Source organism: Astatotilapia calliptera, chromosome 3 (assembly GCF_964374335.1).
Source record: "Astatotilapia calliptera chromosome 3, fAstCal68.1, whole genome shotgun sequence".
Lineage (NCBI taxonomy): Eukaryota > Metazoa > Chordata > Actinopteri > Cichliformes > Cichlidae > Astatotilapia > Astatotilapia calliptera.
The window spans coordinates 5,594,809-5,612,820 of NC_137424.1; the positions used below are offsets into that span (position 1 = coordinate 5,594,809).

The following is an 18,012-nucleotide window of genomic DNA, read 5'->3' on the forward strand; positions in this document are numbered from 1 at the left end:
GAAACTAGTGTTGACGCTGAGACCCGTCTCTGTAACAGGAAGTCCATGAACAGGCAGACCCTCTGCAGCAGGCTGACCTGTGACCTCTGAGACAGAGGGAGGAGTTTGTGTCAGCAGGGGGCGCTGCAGCATCGCCTGAGAGCTTTAAGAACAACAGCAATAAACAGGAAGTGAAAGTCACACTTCTGTTGGTGTGCGTATTCAGCAGACCCCACCCTCTGCAGGAAGCTGAGATAAGAAGCAGCCAATCACAGAGCAGAGAGCATGTGACTTCCTGTTCCTGCTGTTACTGTGACAACAGCTCCTGGGACAGAGAGCAGCTTTCTAAAGAGGAAAGATGCTGCTGTCACCCCCGGGTGTCATGTGACCCACCTGATGTACCGATTTAAGACTGTAAGAACAATAATAACAACATGTTTTAGTCAGGTGATCCATGCAGAGCAGATCCATGTGACCAAACACAGCTGGATCACATGTTTCCTCTCCTGGAAACAGAAAGCCTTCATGTATAAAGGCTCATGTACCCACTGAGCCCTGCTCTCAGATCTGTGAGGCTTTAACAAACAACAGTTTAAAGTCATGTTTAGCATCTTCTGTCAGTGTGGAAGGTCACACACTTTCCTGAGTGTTGAACCCTGAACTACTAGCTGTTCATGTCAGCCTGGACATAAATACAGACCTGCCTGCTGTCATAGACCCCAGCACTCACATGTTACTTATAAGTGACTCATATGTATGCATGTATATATTGTGTATATTGTGCTATTTCTTACTTAGTGTGTTGTGTCTTTGTTCCTGTTTGTGCTGCAGCACTGTAACCTAAATAATTTCCCCTGGGGATCAAAAAAGTATTCTGATTGTGATTAAATGAAAGCAGTCAGAGCAGAGGACGGTGATGTAAGGAATGGGATTTTAATCAGCCAGTCTCCTTTAACTCTCAGCATCACAAAGTAATGTGGTAACATCTGGACTGATGTGTTTACTGTCAGCTAGTTTAAATGCTGTAGGCTGCAGCCGCTGCTCTAACACTATAACTGTAACAGGGCTCAGTGCTGCTTCTAACAGTCTGAGCTGCTTCAGGCTTTATTTGTGAGGAGCACAGCAGCTTACAAACACGTGGCTGGGCCTGGACCCAAAGGAGTGTTTGTTAAAGCCTGCAGTGAATCCAGCAGCAGGATGATGGAAATGCAACACAGCAATGATGAAGAGGAGCAGCATTAAAGCCAAAGTCCAGTTCATGCAGTTAGGTCCATAAATCAAATAAGGGAAAATAAAATGTTGTTGGATGCACCTGTCTGCACCCTTAATGCTCTCTGGTCGCTATGGTAACGCGTAAACATTTCTTTCAAAATAAGACACACGACTACAACACGGGAAAAGACCCAGGGAAACGAAGTTAACGATAAAAACCCTGAAAACCATTGTTGGATTTATATTTTATCATTGTCATTGTTATTGGGGAATATCTAACCATATATGCTCAGAGGTGTAGAACCAATTGTGTAATGATAGTAGTCTTTAAAGACTTTGTGTGACTCCAGAGCGTTCTGGCATTCACACCCACGTCCTGGGATCATGGGAGAGGTGCTACCTTCTTATTGTTTTGTGGTAGGATGTCTGTTTTAGTCTAAGTGCCTTTTGTTTAGATGAACTGCTGGACTTCCAGACCAGCAGGTTTAGGGAAGTCGTTTATGGGGTCACACTCTGACTCCACACACACACACACACACACACACACACACACACACACACACACACACACCTACATAACATACAGACTAGTACCTTTGTTCACGTGTATGTTAATGAACCTATGTATATTCATGTAACCTCAATAAAAGAGCAGTGTTACGAGGGAACGGACGAGAGCAACTGTGGTCAAGCGAAGGAACGGCATTGGTCCAGTTCTCTCCCGTGCACGAGAAACAGAAAGAACTACTCGTGTCTTGGGTGAACCCATTGTGAGATCTAGCCCCACGCTATCATGTGATTTCCTGTGATCAAATGTCCCAGGATGTGAGTGGGCGTTAAGACGTCCATGTCCCTCTTCAAGCAACTTAAAGAAGTCCAGACGCTTTTCTTTCCAAGCTCCTTCAACAACATCATTCATAGAACAGCTTCCAGCTTCTTTTGCTCGGCTACAGTTTGGATGGATTTGCATTTAAAGATGCAACAAGACTAAAATGGTTAGGGTCAGGAGGTCAAAGGTCAGAGCTCCTGTGGGTCTGAGGGCGGCCTCACGCTGGAGAAGGATGAAGGAGTCTGACCTGAGCCAGTGTTTGACATGAACACATCAGCACTGCTGTCAGTGAGCCTAACGACAGCCGTTAGCATCATTTCAGTGTTTCAGTCATAAAAACACTTCCTGTCTCTGTGGTGGTTACAGTGACATCATGCAGTTTGTGCTTTGACCTCCAGAGGGCGACAAATCAGCACAGACAGAGAGCTCCATTCAAACTTTGCTGCCATCAGGAATAATTCTTCAAATATAATCATCAGTGTTTGAGCAGTTATGATATCAGGGACAATCTAGACATGTGTGACAATACTGAACATGTCACATGACACACCTCAAACATCATGTGATCCACTCTCAGTCTGCACTTTCATTCATGACTTCAACAGGTTGAAATGAGCTTTGAAGAAACATCAGTTCAGTGCTGAAACATTTAAACGCTGCAGGAAGAAGAACAACAAAGTGATGACGGATGTTTGTGCTTCAAACAGGAAAACCAGCAGAAATAAATCACAGCCTGCCAGAGGTTTGGAGTTTCCCAGGTGCACCTGAACGCAGCACAGTGTCCCAATGCTCCTTATTGTCCGCAAACGTCTCTTTGGGTGTTTCCTTCCTGCTCAAAGTTTACTGTCACTTCCTGAACTTCGTGGAGTGGAGCTTGTTGTTGGTGTGTGAAGAAACTGTAAGTTTGCTTTGTTTCCTCCTTTAACAGTTTGTCTTTAGGAACTTTACTGTTTGTTCAGCTCGTGTTTGATTTCTTCACACAACAAACTGTGTGTGTTTGTATTTCCGGTCTCTCCATTAAAGTCAGTGTGTAATGTTTCCTGGCTAACATCAGCTGTGTGCAGCTTAGTTCAGCACAAATCTGCCGCTCCATAGTTCACGGTAACGGACTCACAGCTGGACCAACGAGGCCGAGTGTGTCCGCCACTCTGAGCTACGTTCGTGTTTGTGTACTTGTAGTTTGTACTTTGAGTTCACTCAGAGCCCACAGAGGACGCAGCGTACGTGATGACGTCACAGCCCTTTACCTCCTTTACTGTCACTGTGATTAATATTTACACACGAGACACCTGCAGAGCTCTGACGCTAAGCTAGCACACAGCATGCTAACACTAAGCTAACGCTAAGCTAACACTAAGCTAAAGCTAAGCTAACACTAAGCTAACACTAAGAGTTCTTACAGACACGAGTTAAAAAGCTGCTTTTAGTGTGTGATCAGAGTCCAGGACTGAGAGCAGCAGCAGAGCTGATGGATGATGAATTACTGGATGGAAGAAGCTTCTCATTAGCAGTGAATCAGTGTGTGTGCAGTTCTCTGCAAACTCAGCAGGAAGAATTAGTGTGAAGCTTTAACTCTGCTGATCCTCTTTGAATCCTGGATCAGCTGAAAGGTTTAAAATGTTGTTCACACGTGTTGGACTGACTGAAGCTTCCAGTCACAGTGAATCAGTGTGTGTCAGTGAATGCATCGTGTGTGCTTCAGGCTCCATCTAGTGGACTGATAGCAGAGCAGCTGATGGCAGCTTCCTCTGCCTCACACTGCTGTCTGACTGCATCCAGCTGACACTGAGATGAAGCAGGAAAGAAGCAGCTGATATTTGGACAGCACACATGATGAAAGGAGGATTTCAGCTGATGTGCACATGAATGATTTGTGTTTCCTCTGCAGGTAGAAAGTGTGTGTGAGCTGAATTGAGCAGCATGGATCAGTGTGAGGACAGAGAGGAGGGAGTCCCTCCCTCTAAAAGCACTCTGTGTGGGGAACATGAGAGCCAGACCAAAGCTCAGAGGTGAGATGACCATCTCTAACTGTCCATGACTCTTCTCCATGTCACAGCTCAGCACTCACATCACTGCTCCATCATTATTCACAGGAACCAGCCTGGACCTCCACCCAGCTCTGTGTCTGCTGCAGAGAGGTGAGCTGTTAGCAACATGAACTCTTTGATGTCAGTTTATCTGATTTAAATGAACTGTTTGATGTTTCCTGGTCTCTAAACTGCATCTCAAAGGAAGTCACTGAACCTTTGTTCCTTATTTCTATCAAACATGTCCAACATTTAAATTCCTGCTGCTCACAGTGGGACCATCAATAGTCCTGCACAGTGTAAATGACCCCTGGGTGGCGCTCTGTTCTTACACTGTGAAACACTACTTTGGAGTTTCCTTCTGCTCATTCTCAAAACACATTTTTCTTCTCTGACAGGATCCATGGGAGACCTGCTGGACCTGAACCTGGACCCAGCTCTGTGTCCTTACAGAGTGACTGGTCTAAAGATCACCCCATTGATTTTAAAGTCCAGCCTGTGTCTGCTGCAGAGAGGTGAGCTGTTAGCAACATGAACTCTTTGATTAAACTGCTTGATGTTGTTGGATATAAACTACAAACACGTCATTCCCTCAGTCCCATTTAAACTGTCTTTTAAAACAAGCCTTTGGTTTCTAAACAACTGAAAACCCACTTCAGCAAACAGGAAGTGATCAGAGCGTCCGTCCACTTCCTGTCAGGCCCTGCAAACATTTCATATTGAAGAAAAGTAGTTGACATCTCACATTTTTACTCCACCACATTCAACCATTTTGACATTTTACAGCATGAAACTCTTGTCACATGACTCCTGTTATGTTATAGAGTCATGTGACCACCAGGGAGGGATTTGTATGGATGAAACACATTCAAATCAATCTGATTCATCAATGGAAACATTTTTGGTGTAAATGCAGCAACACTGAAAACGCTGAAGATAAAAACACAACAGATGAAATATGAACAAATCGAGGCTTTGAATACACGTGTGTGTGTTTGAGACACAGAGATAAATGGATTGTGTGTCTGTCCTATTGCTGCGTGAGGGTTTTATTGTAGATTTTGTGCGTGTACACTTTTGACCACGAAGGTGTTGAAAGGGCGTAAAACAGTTGGAGGCACCAGAGTGAACACTGGTGCTGTCAGTAGATTAAAACATGACTAATTAATGACACAATCTTCTGTCATTAATCCTGATTAATCACAATTACTTGATCAATAGCTGCAGTTACATTTTTCCAACTTTATATTTAAGCCTGTAACAGACGTTTACACCATATAATGAAGTCAATGCAGAATAAACACAAAGAATGTTAAACGCTTCAATTCAAAGAGACTTTGAATAGTTTTCAGTCTTTAACTCAGCTTCTCTGCTGTAAATACAACTTTGTAACAAACATATATACTAAAAGCTAAGTGTGCACTAATATATAATCATATATAATCTATATTACTGCTGTTAATGAAAATGTTTAATCAGACTCATCACAGGGTTACTGTGGATTCATTTGGATTAATCACCATTAAACATCATTTTTAATGTAAACGAATCAAAGTTCATTTCATGAGCAAACAGACTCGAGAGAAAAGGGCAAATTTACACACTTAACATGTTTATTGAACATGTAAACATTGATTAACCTCCTGAATGAGCCGACCCCCCCAGCGACAGTCCTGCATGCTAATGATGGGCTCTGCTCTGTACCTGCAGGATTCTGTCAGCCACAAACTCCTCAGCTGATCCTGAATCTGAGCCCATCTGTCAAACAATCATTTTCTTCACAGGTCTGTGGAGGTGGCACTGATCCTGCAGCAGTCTAACACTCTCTGTCACTCTTCTTCAAGTCTTTGACACGAGGAACCAAAACTATGTTATTAACAACACTAACAGGTCTGCAGTTTGTCCACTTGGCAGTTGTGTCATCAGTGCTTTGCATTGTTGTGATATTTTAAGCTGGAAGTGCTTCGGTGACAAGAAAATTCCTTCTGTCACGATGTGCAGAATCCTTCATGTTGTTCATGCTGGTCCGTCTTGTTATTTTTTTAATGCTCAAACTTTCCATCGGGAGGTCAGTGTGTGTTTGTCATCTTCCATATTGAGCTGATTGGTTCAGCTGCCGTCACTAACAGATGTGCTGCACATCTGCACGTGTGCAAAGGTACCTCTACTCGGACAAACTGCTCGAAGTGCGTTGATAGAAACATTTCAGGGATTTTGAGTCGTTCTGCTCTCCAGATGTGTCGTGTTAAAGGTTTTTATCATGTTAATCATGATAACAGATGAACCCCTAACCCTACATGTTAATTTTGACAGCACTGGTAACTCCTTTTTAATGTTCTTCTGTCAGATCATTGATTAGACTCGACTCCAAATACGAGACTCAGAAAACTCAAATGAAAACTCAAATCAAAGCAATGAGAAAAGGACTTCTTGTGTTAGAATGAAAACATATGGAAGTGGTCAGGTTTCAAACACTCGATGAATCTACTGCACAGTTACATTCAGGGACCTTTGGCCTCCTGAGAGCATTAGTTGATGGTTCATCACAGTTTTACCTTCCAGTGAGTGAATTTATCAGTTTGATGAAGTCTCAAAGTTTCCTCTGAGCTTCTGCAGCATCATCACTTCCATCACTGATGAAAGAAAGTTCATAGAAAACAGAAAATATATCTTCAGAATCTGAGAGTCTAAAACTTGACAGACTTGATTCAGATGAAGTTATTTGAGCAGAAACTCCTGGATCTTTATCCTGTGTTGATCTAATCCTTCATGGTTCCTCCACAGAGTGGAGCAGCAGAGCTCAGAGGTTCCCAGTGGTCAGTCTGCCCAGCAGCATCAAACACAGCTGGACTCCATATTTATGGTCTGTACATGTACAACAACTACTTTATTATTAATATTAATAATAATGCATTTATTTATAGGTCCCTTTCAGAACACCAAGGACTCTGTGGACTAAATGACCAAAAGAAACAAACTTTGAAATCAGACGGTGCAAATGTGATCACAGGGAAACGTTTTAAACATCGAGGCTTTAAACAGAAACCAAAGTGAAACAGTTTGTAGTCGAGATCAGTGGGAATGAAGCTGAATAACTGTTTCTTCAATAACTTTGAACTCTTAAAAAAGAAAAACCAGCTGAAAGTCTGGCTGCTCTTATGAAAAGTACAGAGAAATTATGGGTCGCTCAACACTTGTGCACAATATAGGAGTTTAAATAAATCTGAAGAATAACTCAAAGTCCTACAATCATACTGATAAAGTCATCTACGGCTAACTATCCAAGTGGATTTGTTTAAGACAGCTCCATCTGCTGGTGGCCCTCTGCAGGTGCATGAAAGGGGCGTGTTTATAGTGAAAGTAGTAGAGAAAGTAAACCCCACGGGAAGGAGGAGGACTCTCAGTGGCGTCCAGCTCATATTCAGACATTTGACTTCTCACTGAAAGCAGCAAGTTTGAGTGTCTGTACCTTAGTTAGAAGAGATAACATGGTCATAGTAATTAGAGTTGATTGAGCAATGCTGTCCTTGTAATGTAGTTTATGATTTTTATGGACAAGTCCAGTTTTTCTGTAGAGCCTCTCAAGTTGGTGACAGCAGCAGTGGAAGTTCACGTGTAAACCAGAGCAGCAAATCAGGTCCAAATGTGTTGTTCACAGTGAGTGGGATCATCATTGGCTGCTATGTTAACCTCCTGCAGCAGGATGTGTTTGGTCAGAGAATGGATAGATCACTAAGTCATTGTTGAGTTTAGGGAGACAGTAGACAGTTGGAGGAGGTTCAGCCAGTTGACACACAGTAGATAAAATAACTGAAGGCAGGAGCAGACACCTGTATGACTTTCCACCTCTCACATAGATTATTTCCCTGGGCAGCGCCACAGGGCTGGTAGATGTAAACAAAGCTGGAGGAGAGGATTGATTCATCTGAGAAAAGTCACAGAGTTGTGTCTTGATGCTCAATCATCCAGGTACGTAAATCCCAAAAAGCTTGATTCTGTTCATCTGGATGTTTTCAGAGGGAGAAACGTTTCATCAGGTGACTTCTTCAGTCTCAGCTGACTGCAGGTTTCAATCTCATAAACAGGACATTTGTATGACTGAAACCAGCCCACTGAAGGAACAATGGGCTGGGAGGTCAGTTCATTGATCATTGGTACGCATATTGTCAGGACCATTGATCAATGGTTGTTGATCAATGGTCATGAGTCCAGTTCACAGAGAGCTGGGGAATGGCTGCAATCACAGCATGTAAGATGGTGACAAATGTACCCTTAGGCCCCTCCTCCATTCAGAGATGGTCTTTCCTTTTCACATAAATGGCCTCCTTGACTCCGCCCTCAAACCAGCGTTCACATTTACTCAGGACCGTCTTGATGTGAAGTTCTTCTGCTTCGCTGGCTGCTGTGTCTGTGGGGATGGTGTTTGTTCTGTGTTGTTGTGTCCTGATGACGCCCAGTTTGTGCTCCAGTGGATGATGAGAGTCAAACCTTAAATACTGATCTGTATGCGTAAACAGAGTGAACCTTTAAGACCAGTTGTCTGTACGATCAACTCAGTCACCTGAAACATCTCCAAGTTTCTGGCTTTGATCATCAACCTGTTGGTAGTTCAGCTCTGAACACCAGTGAAATGTTTCTCCCACTGAAATCGCTGCATTCATATGAACAGCATCAACGTTTTGGGATCATGGAGTTGTGGACAAAGTCTCAGTTAATCAGATAAAGTCAAACCTATAATTGGTAAAGAGTTCGTGGATGATATGCCCCTTGATGGTAAAGAAGTGGATGTTGTGTGGACTAAAGTTCAGAGTGGTGGGTCATTCATAAATATTCTGTTCCAGCTGCTGGAGGACAACATCATCACTTTTGTGAAGAACGAGCTGAAGAAGATCCAGAAGGCTCTGAATCCAAATAAGCCCCAGTGCTTGGAGTTTCAGAGGGAGGATGATGAGCAGAGGAGACACAGCAGAGAGGCATTTGTGAAGATCACAGTGGACTTCCTGAGGAGAATGAAGCAGGAGGAGCTGGCTGACCGTCTGCAGAGCAGTAAGAGGATTTATCTAAAGATTTAAGCTGCTGGATAAATGAGAGACTTGTGACACCAGTGTGTTCAGTCATTTCTCAGTGGGTCAGAAATTGTCATCAGCATTTTGTAAAATATGATTGTTAAAGTTGTATTTTTATTATTATTATTCAGAACTTCCAGCTGCTGTTTGTCATCGTAACCTTAAATCCACCCTGAAGAAGAAGTTCCAGTGTGTGTTTGAGGGCATCGCTAAAGCAGGAAACCCAACCCTCCTGAATCAGATCTACACAGAGCTCTACATCACAGAGGGAGGGACTGCAGAGGTCAATGATGAACATGAGGTCAGACAGATTGAAACAGCATCCAGGAAACCAGACAGACCAGAAACAACCATCAGACAAGAAGACATCTTTAAAGCCTCACCTGGAAGAGATGAACCAATCAGAACAGTGCTGACAAAGGGAGTGGCTGGCATTGGGAAAACAGTCTTAACACAGAAATACAGCCTGGACTGGGCTGAAGACAAAGCCAACCAGGACATCCAGTTCATATTTCCATTCACTTTCAGAGAGCTGAATGTGCTGAAAGAGGAAAAGTTCAGCTTGGTGGGACTTGTTCATCACTTCTTTACTGAAACCAAAGAAGCAGGAATCTGCAGCTTTGAAGACTTCCAGGTTGTGTTCATCTTTGATGGTCTGGATGAGTGTCGACTTCCTCTGGACTTCCACAAAACTACAATCCTAACTGACCCTAGAAAGTCCACCTCAGTGGATGTGCTGCTGATAAACCTCATCAGGGGGAAACTGCTTCCCTCTGCTCGCCTCTGGATAACCACACGACCTGCAGCAGCCAATCAGATCCCTCCTGACTGTGTTGGCATGGTGACAGAGGTCAGAGGGTTCACTGACCCACAGAAGGAGGAGTACTTCAGGAAGAGATTCAGAGATGAGGAGCAGGCCAGCAGGATCATCTCCCACATCAAGAAAGCTCGAAGCCTCCACATCATGTGCCACATCCCAGTCTTCTGCTGGATCACTGCTACAGTTCTGGAGGATGTGCTGGAAACCAGAGAGGGAGGACAGCTGCCCAAGACCCTGACTGAGATGTACATCCACTTCCTGGTGGTTCAGGCCAAAGTGAAGAAGGTCAAGTATGATGGAGGAGCTGAGACAGATCCACACTGGAGTCCAGAGAGCAGGAAGATGATGGAGTCTCTGGGAAAACTGGCTTTTGATCAGCTGCAGAAAGGAAACCTGATCTTCTATGAATCAGACCTGACAGAGTGTGGCATCGATATCAGAGCAGCCTCAGTGTACTCAGGAGTGTTCACACAGATCTTTAAAGAGGAGAGCGGACTGTACCAGGACAAGGTGTTCTGCTTCATCCATCTGAGTGTTCAGGAGTTTCTGGCTGCTCTTCATGTCCATCTGACCTTCAGCAACTCTGGACTCAATCTGCTGGAACAACAACAAACAAAGTCCATATGGTCTATATTGTTTTGGAAACAAAAACCTGAAAAAGAAGTAAAATCTGTAGAGAAACACTTCCACCAGAGTGCTGTGGACAAGGCCTTACAGAGTCCAAATGGACACCTGGACTTGTTCCTCCGCTTCCTCCTGGGTCTTTCACTGCAGACCAATCAGAGTCTCCTACGAGGTCTGCTGACACAGACAGGAAGTAGCTCACAGACCAATCAGGAAACAGTCCAGTACATCAAGAAGAAGCTCAGTGAGAATCTGTCTGCAGAGAAAAGCATCAATCTGTTCCACTGTCTGAATGAACTGAATGATTGTTCTCTAGTGGAGGAGATCCAACAGTCCCTGAGATCAGGACGTCTCTCCACAGGTGAACTGTCTCCTGCTCAGTGGTCAGCTCTGGTCTTCATCTTACTGTCATCAGAAGAAGATCTGGATGTGTTTGACCTGCAGAAATACTCTGCTTCAGAGGAGGCTCTTCTGAGGCTGCTGCCAGTGGTCAAAGCCTCCAACAAAGCTCTGTAAGTACATTTGTATTCATATGCTTGTTGACAAAAAGCAGGTGTGATCAACTAAAACCACTAACAAAATAACCCCCAAAGCCACAGTTATGAGTGCTGGTGTCTGAAAAGTGTATACAACTGTTAAGTGATAATCAGTACTCATTTTGTTCAATACTGAATACCTGTCGGCATTTCTGAAAATTTTCTGGGTGTAACTGTCATCAAAGTTACACCCAGACCTGGCCTTGAGTTGTTATCTGAGTTTTAATCATGAACTCTTCTTAAACGATGACAAAATAAAGAAATTTGGCACGTTTTGTTGATACCAAAAGCCTATTGAACTATCCACTGTTCTTTTACTGCTCTGTTCTCTGTTCTCTCTCTGATTGTTTCCACATGTTGCTCGTTACTTTCTTGACAAAAAGAGAATGGAATATTGCTAAATGTTATGTAATCTCATTACACTTGATCAAAAGTAAGTTTTTTTTAAATTGTTTTTCTGTTATTTTTCAGACTGAGTCTCTGTAACCTGTCAGAAAGAAGTTGTGAAGCTCTGTCCTCAGGTCTCAGCTCTCAGTCCTCTAATCTGAGAGAGCTTGACCTAAGTAACAATAACCTGCAGGATTTAGGCGTGAAGTTTCTGTCTGAAGGACTGAAGAATCCACACTGCAAACTGGAAACTCTCAGGTGAGATCAAGCATTTTGTAATCAACTGGCAGAATTAGCAAATTAATAATAAGGTAATCCTTTAATAAGAGGAGATATGGGGGTGTTCTGATGTGCAAAGTACTCTTATGTTGAAAGATTCTAAAACAAGAAGTAGTTCCTGGGAACTGCTTTCTGTTTTATTGCTGTCTAAGTAGAAACTTGCTGATGAAAATACTGATGAGTTTGCAGAGTTGAATCCACAGAACACAACACAAATATTCTTACACCCATCAATATGTACATAGTCATGGTGTTGGGTGCTGAAGATCATAATTAGAAATTTAATTATAAATTTCTTTAAATGCACATTCAGGTCTGTGACACTCATTCAGACCGTGAGCACTGGCTCTGTGCTACATACAGACATTTCTGCATCCTTGCCATTCAAAGGCACTTTGTTATATATAGTTTATATATGTAGTATTCAAAACTGAACTGTAAGCTTGGTGTTTTTAAAGGAAGCAATTTTAATTCAGTGTTTTCATTAGTCTTAATTTTATACATTTACTACCACTAAGAAGAGAACGGACATGACCTTAAGGCCTGGACAAGTTTGAAACCTTTTGTCCTTCACAATGGAAAATGGGTATCACTTTATCCAGCTTCTAATTTATAAATTCTGCACTCAGCTTTGCCGTCTCCAATATCACTGAAATTCAGCCAGATGCTGCTCATTTTATGCTTTCACTTTTTCCTGACACGCTTGAATTTAAACCTGTGTCTGTGTGTACCAGGCCTGTACCACTAAGCTTGCTTTCTTCTGAACGTTTGCCCCCATCCCTTTCTTTAAATAGTGGCATGATCCCAGGCTGTCTCTTAATGTGATTGGCCACATGATGTGTCCATCAGAATAAAGTCCCAGCCCTGCTGCCATGGAATATCAGCAACCCTGAAAATTCTTTAATAACTGATATATGAAATTATCTCAGGGGCTGAATTTGGCCGACGGGCCATATGTTTGACACCCCTGGTTTAGACAGTTTAGCATTCTATGTTCTACTGAGTTAACTCCAAGCTGAGTAGCAAATCAGCTAACTGCAGCCACAAGCTCCGACTGGTTTTCTTTGTGGATGATGATGTATTCTCCCTTTACTAGGTTCACTCAGGTGTTCCACTCATGGTTGTTATTAACTTCCTGTTTTATTTTGGTAGTTTTCATCTCTGGTGTCAAAGGTTTAGTTTTACTTCCTCCCCTGACATTGTCTACATGAGTTTCAGCTGTACAAGGTTTTATTGCGTGTTTATTGATTTGACGCTTCTTTTTATTTAACTATTATTGTTGACTTCTAAACAATTGTTAAAAAGTATTTTCATTGAAATATCAAATAATTTATTACTTTATCAGTTAATTCATTATACTTCTCTAAATAAGGGTGATAGTGTGGCCTGTGTGGGTTGTCTTCAGATACTCTGCTTCCTCCCACAGTCCAATGTGAATGAGGCCCAGCTGTAAAGTCACAGCAGTCACACTGTGTATGTGTCTCATTGTCACTGGAGTTTAGGCTCCATGCATCCAGCTGGTGCTGCAGAAAAAGTAGAAATGTTTCTGTTTGGTTCTAATCTGCTGCTGAGTCTCTTTTACAAAGATAGAACTGCAGCTAATCATGCTCATGTAGCCAGTTAGTAAAAACCCAAGTCACCGTCAGACTAGGGTTGCCAACTTCCTGGGACACCTCGTGGCCAGGGCCGGGCGACCCAGTTGTCTCCACCCTTCCAAGTGTGGTGAATTTTTTAGCTCTTTTTTGTGTGTGTGAAATTATTTTTTTAACCCTTTGACTTGAAGTTGATTTAATGATGCATATTCTTTGTGATATGAACACATGGGAAACAAATGATCATTTAGCCATTTATTTGTAGCTCAAAATGACAACATTAACACAGTAAAACAGGTCTCTTTCTTAAACAGAAGCCTGTCATGCTTAACTTTAAAGAATATAAGTTAATCTTTCTTTAAAAGAACTCTGTCCTGCTTAACTTAAAATTATATAAATTTATAGAAAACAATAGAAAGAAAAACATTCTTATAACTGTCCACATAAAGTGCATTTAGTGCAGCTGGCTTCAGTTGAGGTATTATTTCAGCTTTTCTAATGCTAATCAGCTGCTCGTGTTTGTAAACCTGCTTGTTCCCATGATTACGCATCTTAACTCATCATCATTATTAATCTATGTATTACTTTTATGTATTAGTCATCTATTCGTTGTAATCATCTATCCTTGCAGTTGCTTATTACACAAAATAAATTATATTATCACACTTCTGGCCACATAGAGTTGATATTCACTGCACATGCTCACATTAACCTTAACCAGAGGGTTTAAAAACAACAACAATGTCTACATACCATATCTTCTGCTGCCATGGCCTGGTGAACAACAAATTGGTTAAGGGTTCCCTGAGCTTTCATGCCACTCATGTGCCCACCACTAGAAGCATGCTGCCAGTCCACCATGGCCTATGAAAAAAGTGCGACGGCACACAGTGCAGTGCGCTTTATAGGTGTTATCGCGCACTTTTTCCAGCGAGGTGTTTTCATTTTCCCATTCCTCCCTGCACTTATGCAGCCTTTTTTTTTTCTTTCTCGGTGGGGTACAAACATTGCTGGTCGAAGGTGTACTGTCGTCCGAGACTTGCACCGCAGTGTCAGCGTTTGTTTCCCTGTTGGCCATGCTTCTTTTTGTGGTCATCTGTTGTCTTCTGGTATTTTCTCAGCGAGCGACCTTTCCTCTACCAATGAGATAAGTGGTAATCTGAATTGTCATACTCGTGCGTAAGGTCATTGGTCACAAAGCAGGAGAGGGGCTGGGAATTATGTTTTCAAACAAAGCGTTAATTCCATTAACATTTATAGACTACTTTTGATTCTCTCTGTATTACAGGACAAAGTGTGTTCAGCTGTCTTAGAGCAGTTCGATCCCGTCTCCCTTAAGGACCTGACCGCGATAGTTAGTGGCCTAAGATCATCACACTGCCCCTCTGATTCTCTTCCCCCGAGTTTGCTCAAAAACACTTTTAATATTGTTGGCCCTTTTATTCTGAAATTGATTAATACGTCCCTTACTACAGGCTGCGTCCCACTATGCTTTAAACAAGCTGTAGTTCAGCCTCTTCTTAAAAAACAAAACCTGGACCCAACTGTTCTGTCTAATTACAGGCCCATCTCAAAGCTTCCTTTTCTATCTAAAGTTTTGGAGAAAGTGGTCTATCTACAGTTGCAGGCACACCTCGATTCTAATATGATTTCAGAAAAATTTCAATCTGGTTTTAAATCATTACATAGCACTGAGACAGCACTTTTAAGGATTTTTAACGATATTCTCTTAACTATGGATTCTGGCAGCCCTGCTGCCCTTTTACTGTTGGACTTGTCAGCAGCTTTTGACACGGTTGACCACGACATCCTGTTATCACGGCTAGAATCGCATGCTGGCCTAAAAGGATCTGCCCTTCAGTGGTTTCGCTCCTACTTGACAGAAAGGTTCTTTTATGTCAATATGGGCCCCCACAACTCCAAATTAGCTCCTCTTAAATACGGCGTTCCTCAAGGCTCTATTTTGGGTCCCGCCCTCTTCGCACTCTATTTGCTGCCATTGGGCTCCATCTTCTCGCGGTACAGCATTTCATTTCATTGCTTTGCGGATGATCTACAGATTTATCTACCTTTAAAATCAGGATCAGATCAACCGCAGCTCTTATTACGCTGCCTTGACGACGTTAAACAGTGGTTATCATTAAATTTTTTACAGCTAAATGAAAACAAAACTGAGGTTGTCATTTTTGGCAATTTCAATCATATCGACAGCACGTTGGGTACCCTCTCCTCGTATTGTAAAACACATGTAAAAAACCTCGGAGTTTACATTGATGGTTCTTTTAAATTGAATAAGCAGGTGAGTGCAGTAGTTCAGTCCTGTTTTTTTCAGCTAAGACAGCTAGCCAGGATAAAGCCATACCTTCCGGCTGACGTCTTCGAGCGTATCATCCACCTTTTTCTTACTTGCAGACTGGACTACTGCAATTCATTGTATTATGGCCTAGATCATGCCACCATCCATCGCCTTCAGATGGTTCAAAATGCTGCTGCTCGCCTGCTAACCGGTACTAAACGGAGAGAGCATATAACCCCAATTTTAGCCTCTTTACACTGGCTCCCTGTCCCCTACAGGATCCAATTTAAACTTTTACTTTTTGTTTTTAAGTCACTCAACGCCCGAGCCCCCCCCTACTTGTCTGAGCTCCTCTCTGCCTATGCTCCAGGAAAACCCACGAGATCTAGTTCAAAACTATTGTTGTCCATTCCACGGACTAACCTCAAATCTCGTGGTGATAGATCCTTCTCTGTGGCAGGTCCCAGACTTTGGAATAGTCTCCCCTTTAATATTAGATCTGCTCAAACTCTTGAGCAATTTAAATCTTTACTAAAGACACACTTTTACGCTCTGGCTTTTAACACATTATGACCCAAGCATTTTGGATTTATCTGAATTAGTTAGTATTGTTTCAATTCTTCTATTCTATTGTTTCTATTGTTATTATTGTACTGAATTAGTTAGTATTGTTTCAATTCTTCTATTCTATTGTTTCTATTGTTATTATTGTATTACACTGTAGTTTTTAATTTTATTGTTATTGTTAAGCACTTTGTGCAGCATCGGCTGTTGGAAATGTGCTATATAAATAAATCTGACCCTGACCTTGACCTTGACCTTTGGAGCTCAATACGGGACGTGTACTTTTTATTTATTTATTTATTTATTTTTTCTTGCCTGTCCCGTTTGGCTCTTTTGCATCAGAATTGTTGTCTAAAGGCAAAGAAAGATGCCCAACGGATTTACTTTACCAAATTGACCATCCCAGCCTTGCCATAATGGTCCATTTGATTCACCTTTTATTGTTTTTTTATTTTCACTTACTGAATACGGGACAGACTTGACTGGGGGAAAGAAGGGGAGAAAGAAAGAGGGAAAGAGAAACAGCTGAGAAGAGGGACGGGGGAGAAGGGCAAAAAACAAAAACCAACAGAACGGGCAGGAAAAAAAAAATGCATCTATCGATCACCTGGATCACCTGCTGAGAAAGAAAAAGGAAAACAAGCAGAAGAGAACAAGAGTAATAGAATAAACAACATCACAATGATATATGGGAATATGACAGTAAATACTAAATGTTAAACATTATTGTGCAGCACATAAGATCAACAGAACACAGTGTGCTTTGAGGTAGGAGCCAAAAAGGGTGTAGTTTGTGGGTGTGATCACCCGTGTGTACACCTGTGAGCATGGACGCGCTTGTTTTTTTTAAAAGGTTCCTTCATGTAATGATCTGCTAGAGGGTGTGGGGGGGGCACAGCCCCGTCCTCCAGGGCATGAAGCAGGTATGGAGGAGATCAAAACTCCAGACATCCAGAGGCCCCCAGAACACAAGAGACCAAGGAAGACCCACAGAGGGGCAGCCGCGCCACTGACGTGTACTTTTCTTTCTAAATACGGGACGATTCCGTTATTCAAGGGACGGTTGGCAACCCTACGTCAGACACAGCAGACATTTAGTGATGATCTCACTGTATGTGGTCTTTTAGCGCCTCCTAGTGGTGAATTTGTGGAGTGGTGTTAGTCTGGGTGAGGAGTGTAACTATTGAGTGACACAGACCGAGCCTGCATGCTGGTAGCACCTTAGCCACAGCTCGGGTGTGGAAAAGCTGAAAAAGAAGGTTTTCTGGTTTGTAACGAGGAAAAAACTGAGAGGACTGAGTTAAAGAGAGGCTGGAGAGTAACACAGAGCAGCAATGAAAGCTGTTCACACAGTTTAGACAGTTTAGCATCAAATGTTCTAGTGAGTTAGGTTAGCTCCATGCTAACGAACAAATCAGCTAACTAGCAAGCCAGCTAACTAGCAGACCAGCTAACTAGCAAACCAGCTAAATGTAGCCACAAGCTGCGACTGCGGTTTTATAACGAGAGCATCAGACACTCAGACTGGTTTTCTTTGTGGATGATGATGTATTTTTATTCTAATCCTTCATGGTGATGCTGCCATTCACCCACTGCTCCTGGCAATGTTGCCAACTCCTCAGTAAGGAAAATTGCTATTGGCTGTCCTAAAAGTTGCTGGAAGGAGGTCATTGTGAATGGACTGTTGTCATTGGTCTGAATGTGTCACTATAAACATGTGCTCTTCATTATTGTGTGTGTAGAACAACAAATAAAACCAAATCACAAAAAGCTTCAAGTCAAAAACACATGAAACTTTGAG

The 18,012-nt window shown here is 42.4% G+C and overlaps 3 protein-coding genes across 6 annotated transcripts in view; all 3 read left to right on the forward strand.

The window, feature by feature from the left end:
• LOC113017660 (ribonuclease inhibitor-like) overlaps positions 1 to 18,012 on the forward strand; it is a 188,460-nt gene that overhangs the window by 93,786 nt on the left and 76,662 nt on the right. The window lies entirely within an intron of this gene.
• The window catches only part of LOC145424239 (uncharacterized), a 382,435-nt gene that overhangs the window by 36,931 nt on the left and 327,492 nt on the right, over positions 1 to 18,012 (forward strand). The window lies entirely within an intron of this gene.
• Positions 1,972 to 18,012, forward strand: part of LOC145419387 (protein NLRC3-like) — a 29,532-nt gene continuing 13,491 nt past the window's right edge. Inside the window, exons 1-7 of the mRNA XM_080299657.1 lie at positions 1,972 to 2,918; positions 3,909 to 4,029; positions 4,114 to 4,158; positions 4,446 to 4,562; positions 5,758 to 5,831; positions 9,245 to 11,069; positions 11,565 to 11,738. Coding sequence (XP_080155783.1) covers positions 3,941 to 4,029; positions 4,114 to 4,158; positions 4,446 to 4,562; positions 5,758 to 5,831; positions 9,245 to 11,069; positions 11,565 to 11,738 — 2,324 coding nt within the window. The 5' untranslated portion in view covers positions 1,972 to 2,918; positions 3,909 to 3,940. The remainder of the gene's footprint in view (positions 2,919 to 3,908; positions 4,030 to 4,113; positions 4,159 to 4,445; positions 4,563 to 5,757; positions 5,832 to 9,244; positions 11,070 to 11,564; positions 11,739 to 18,012) is intronic.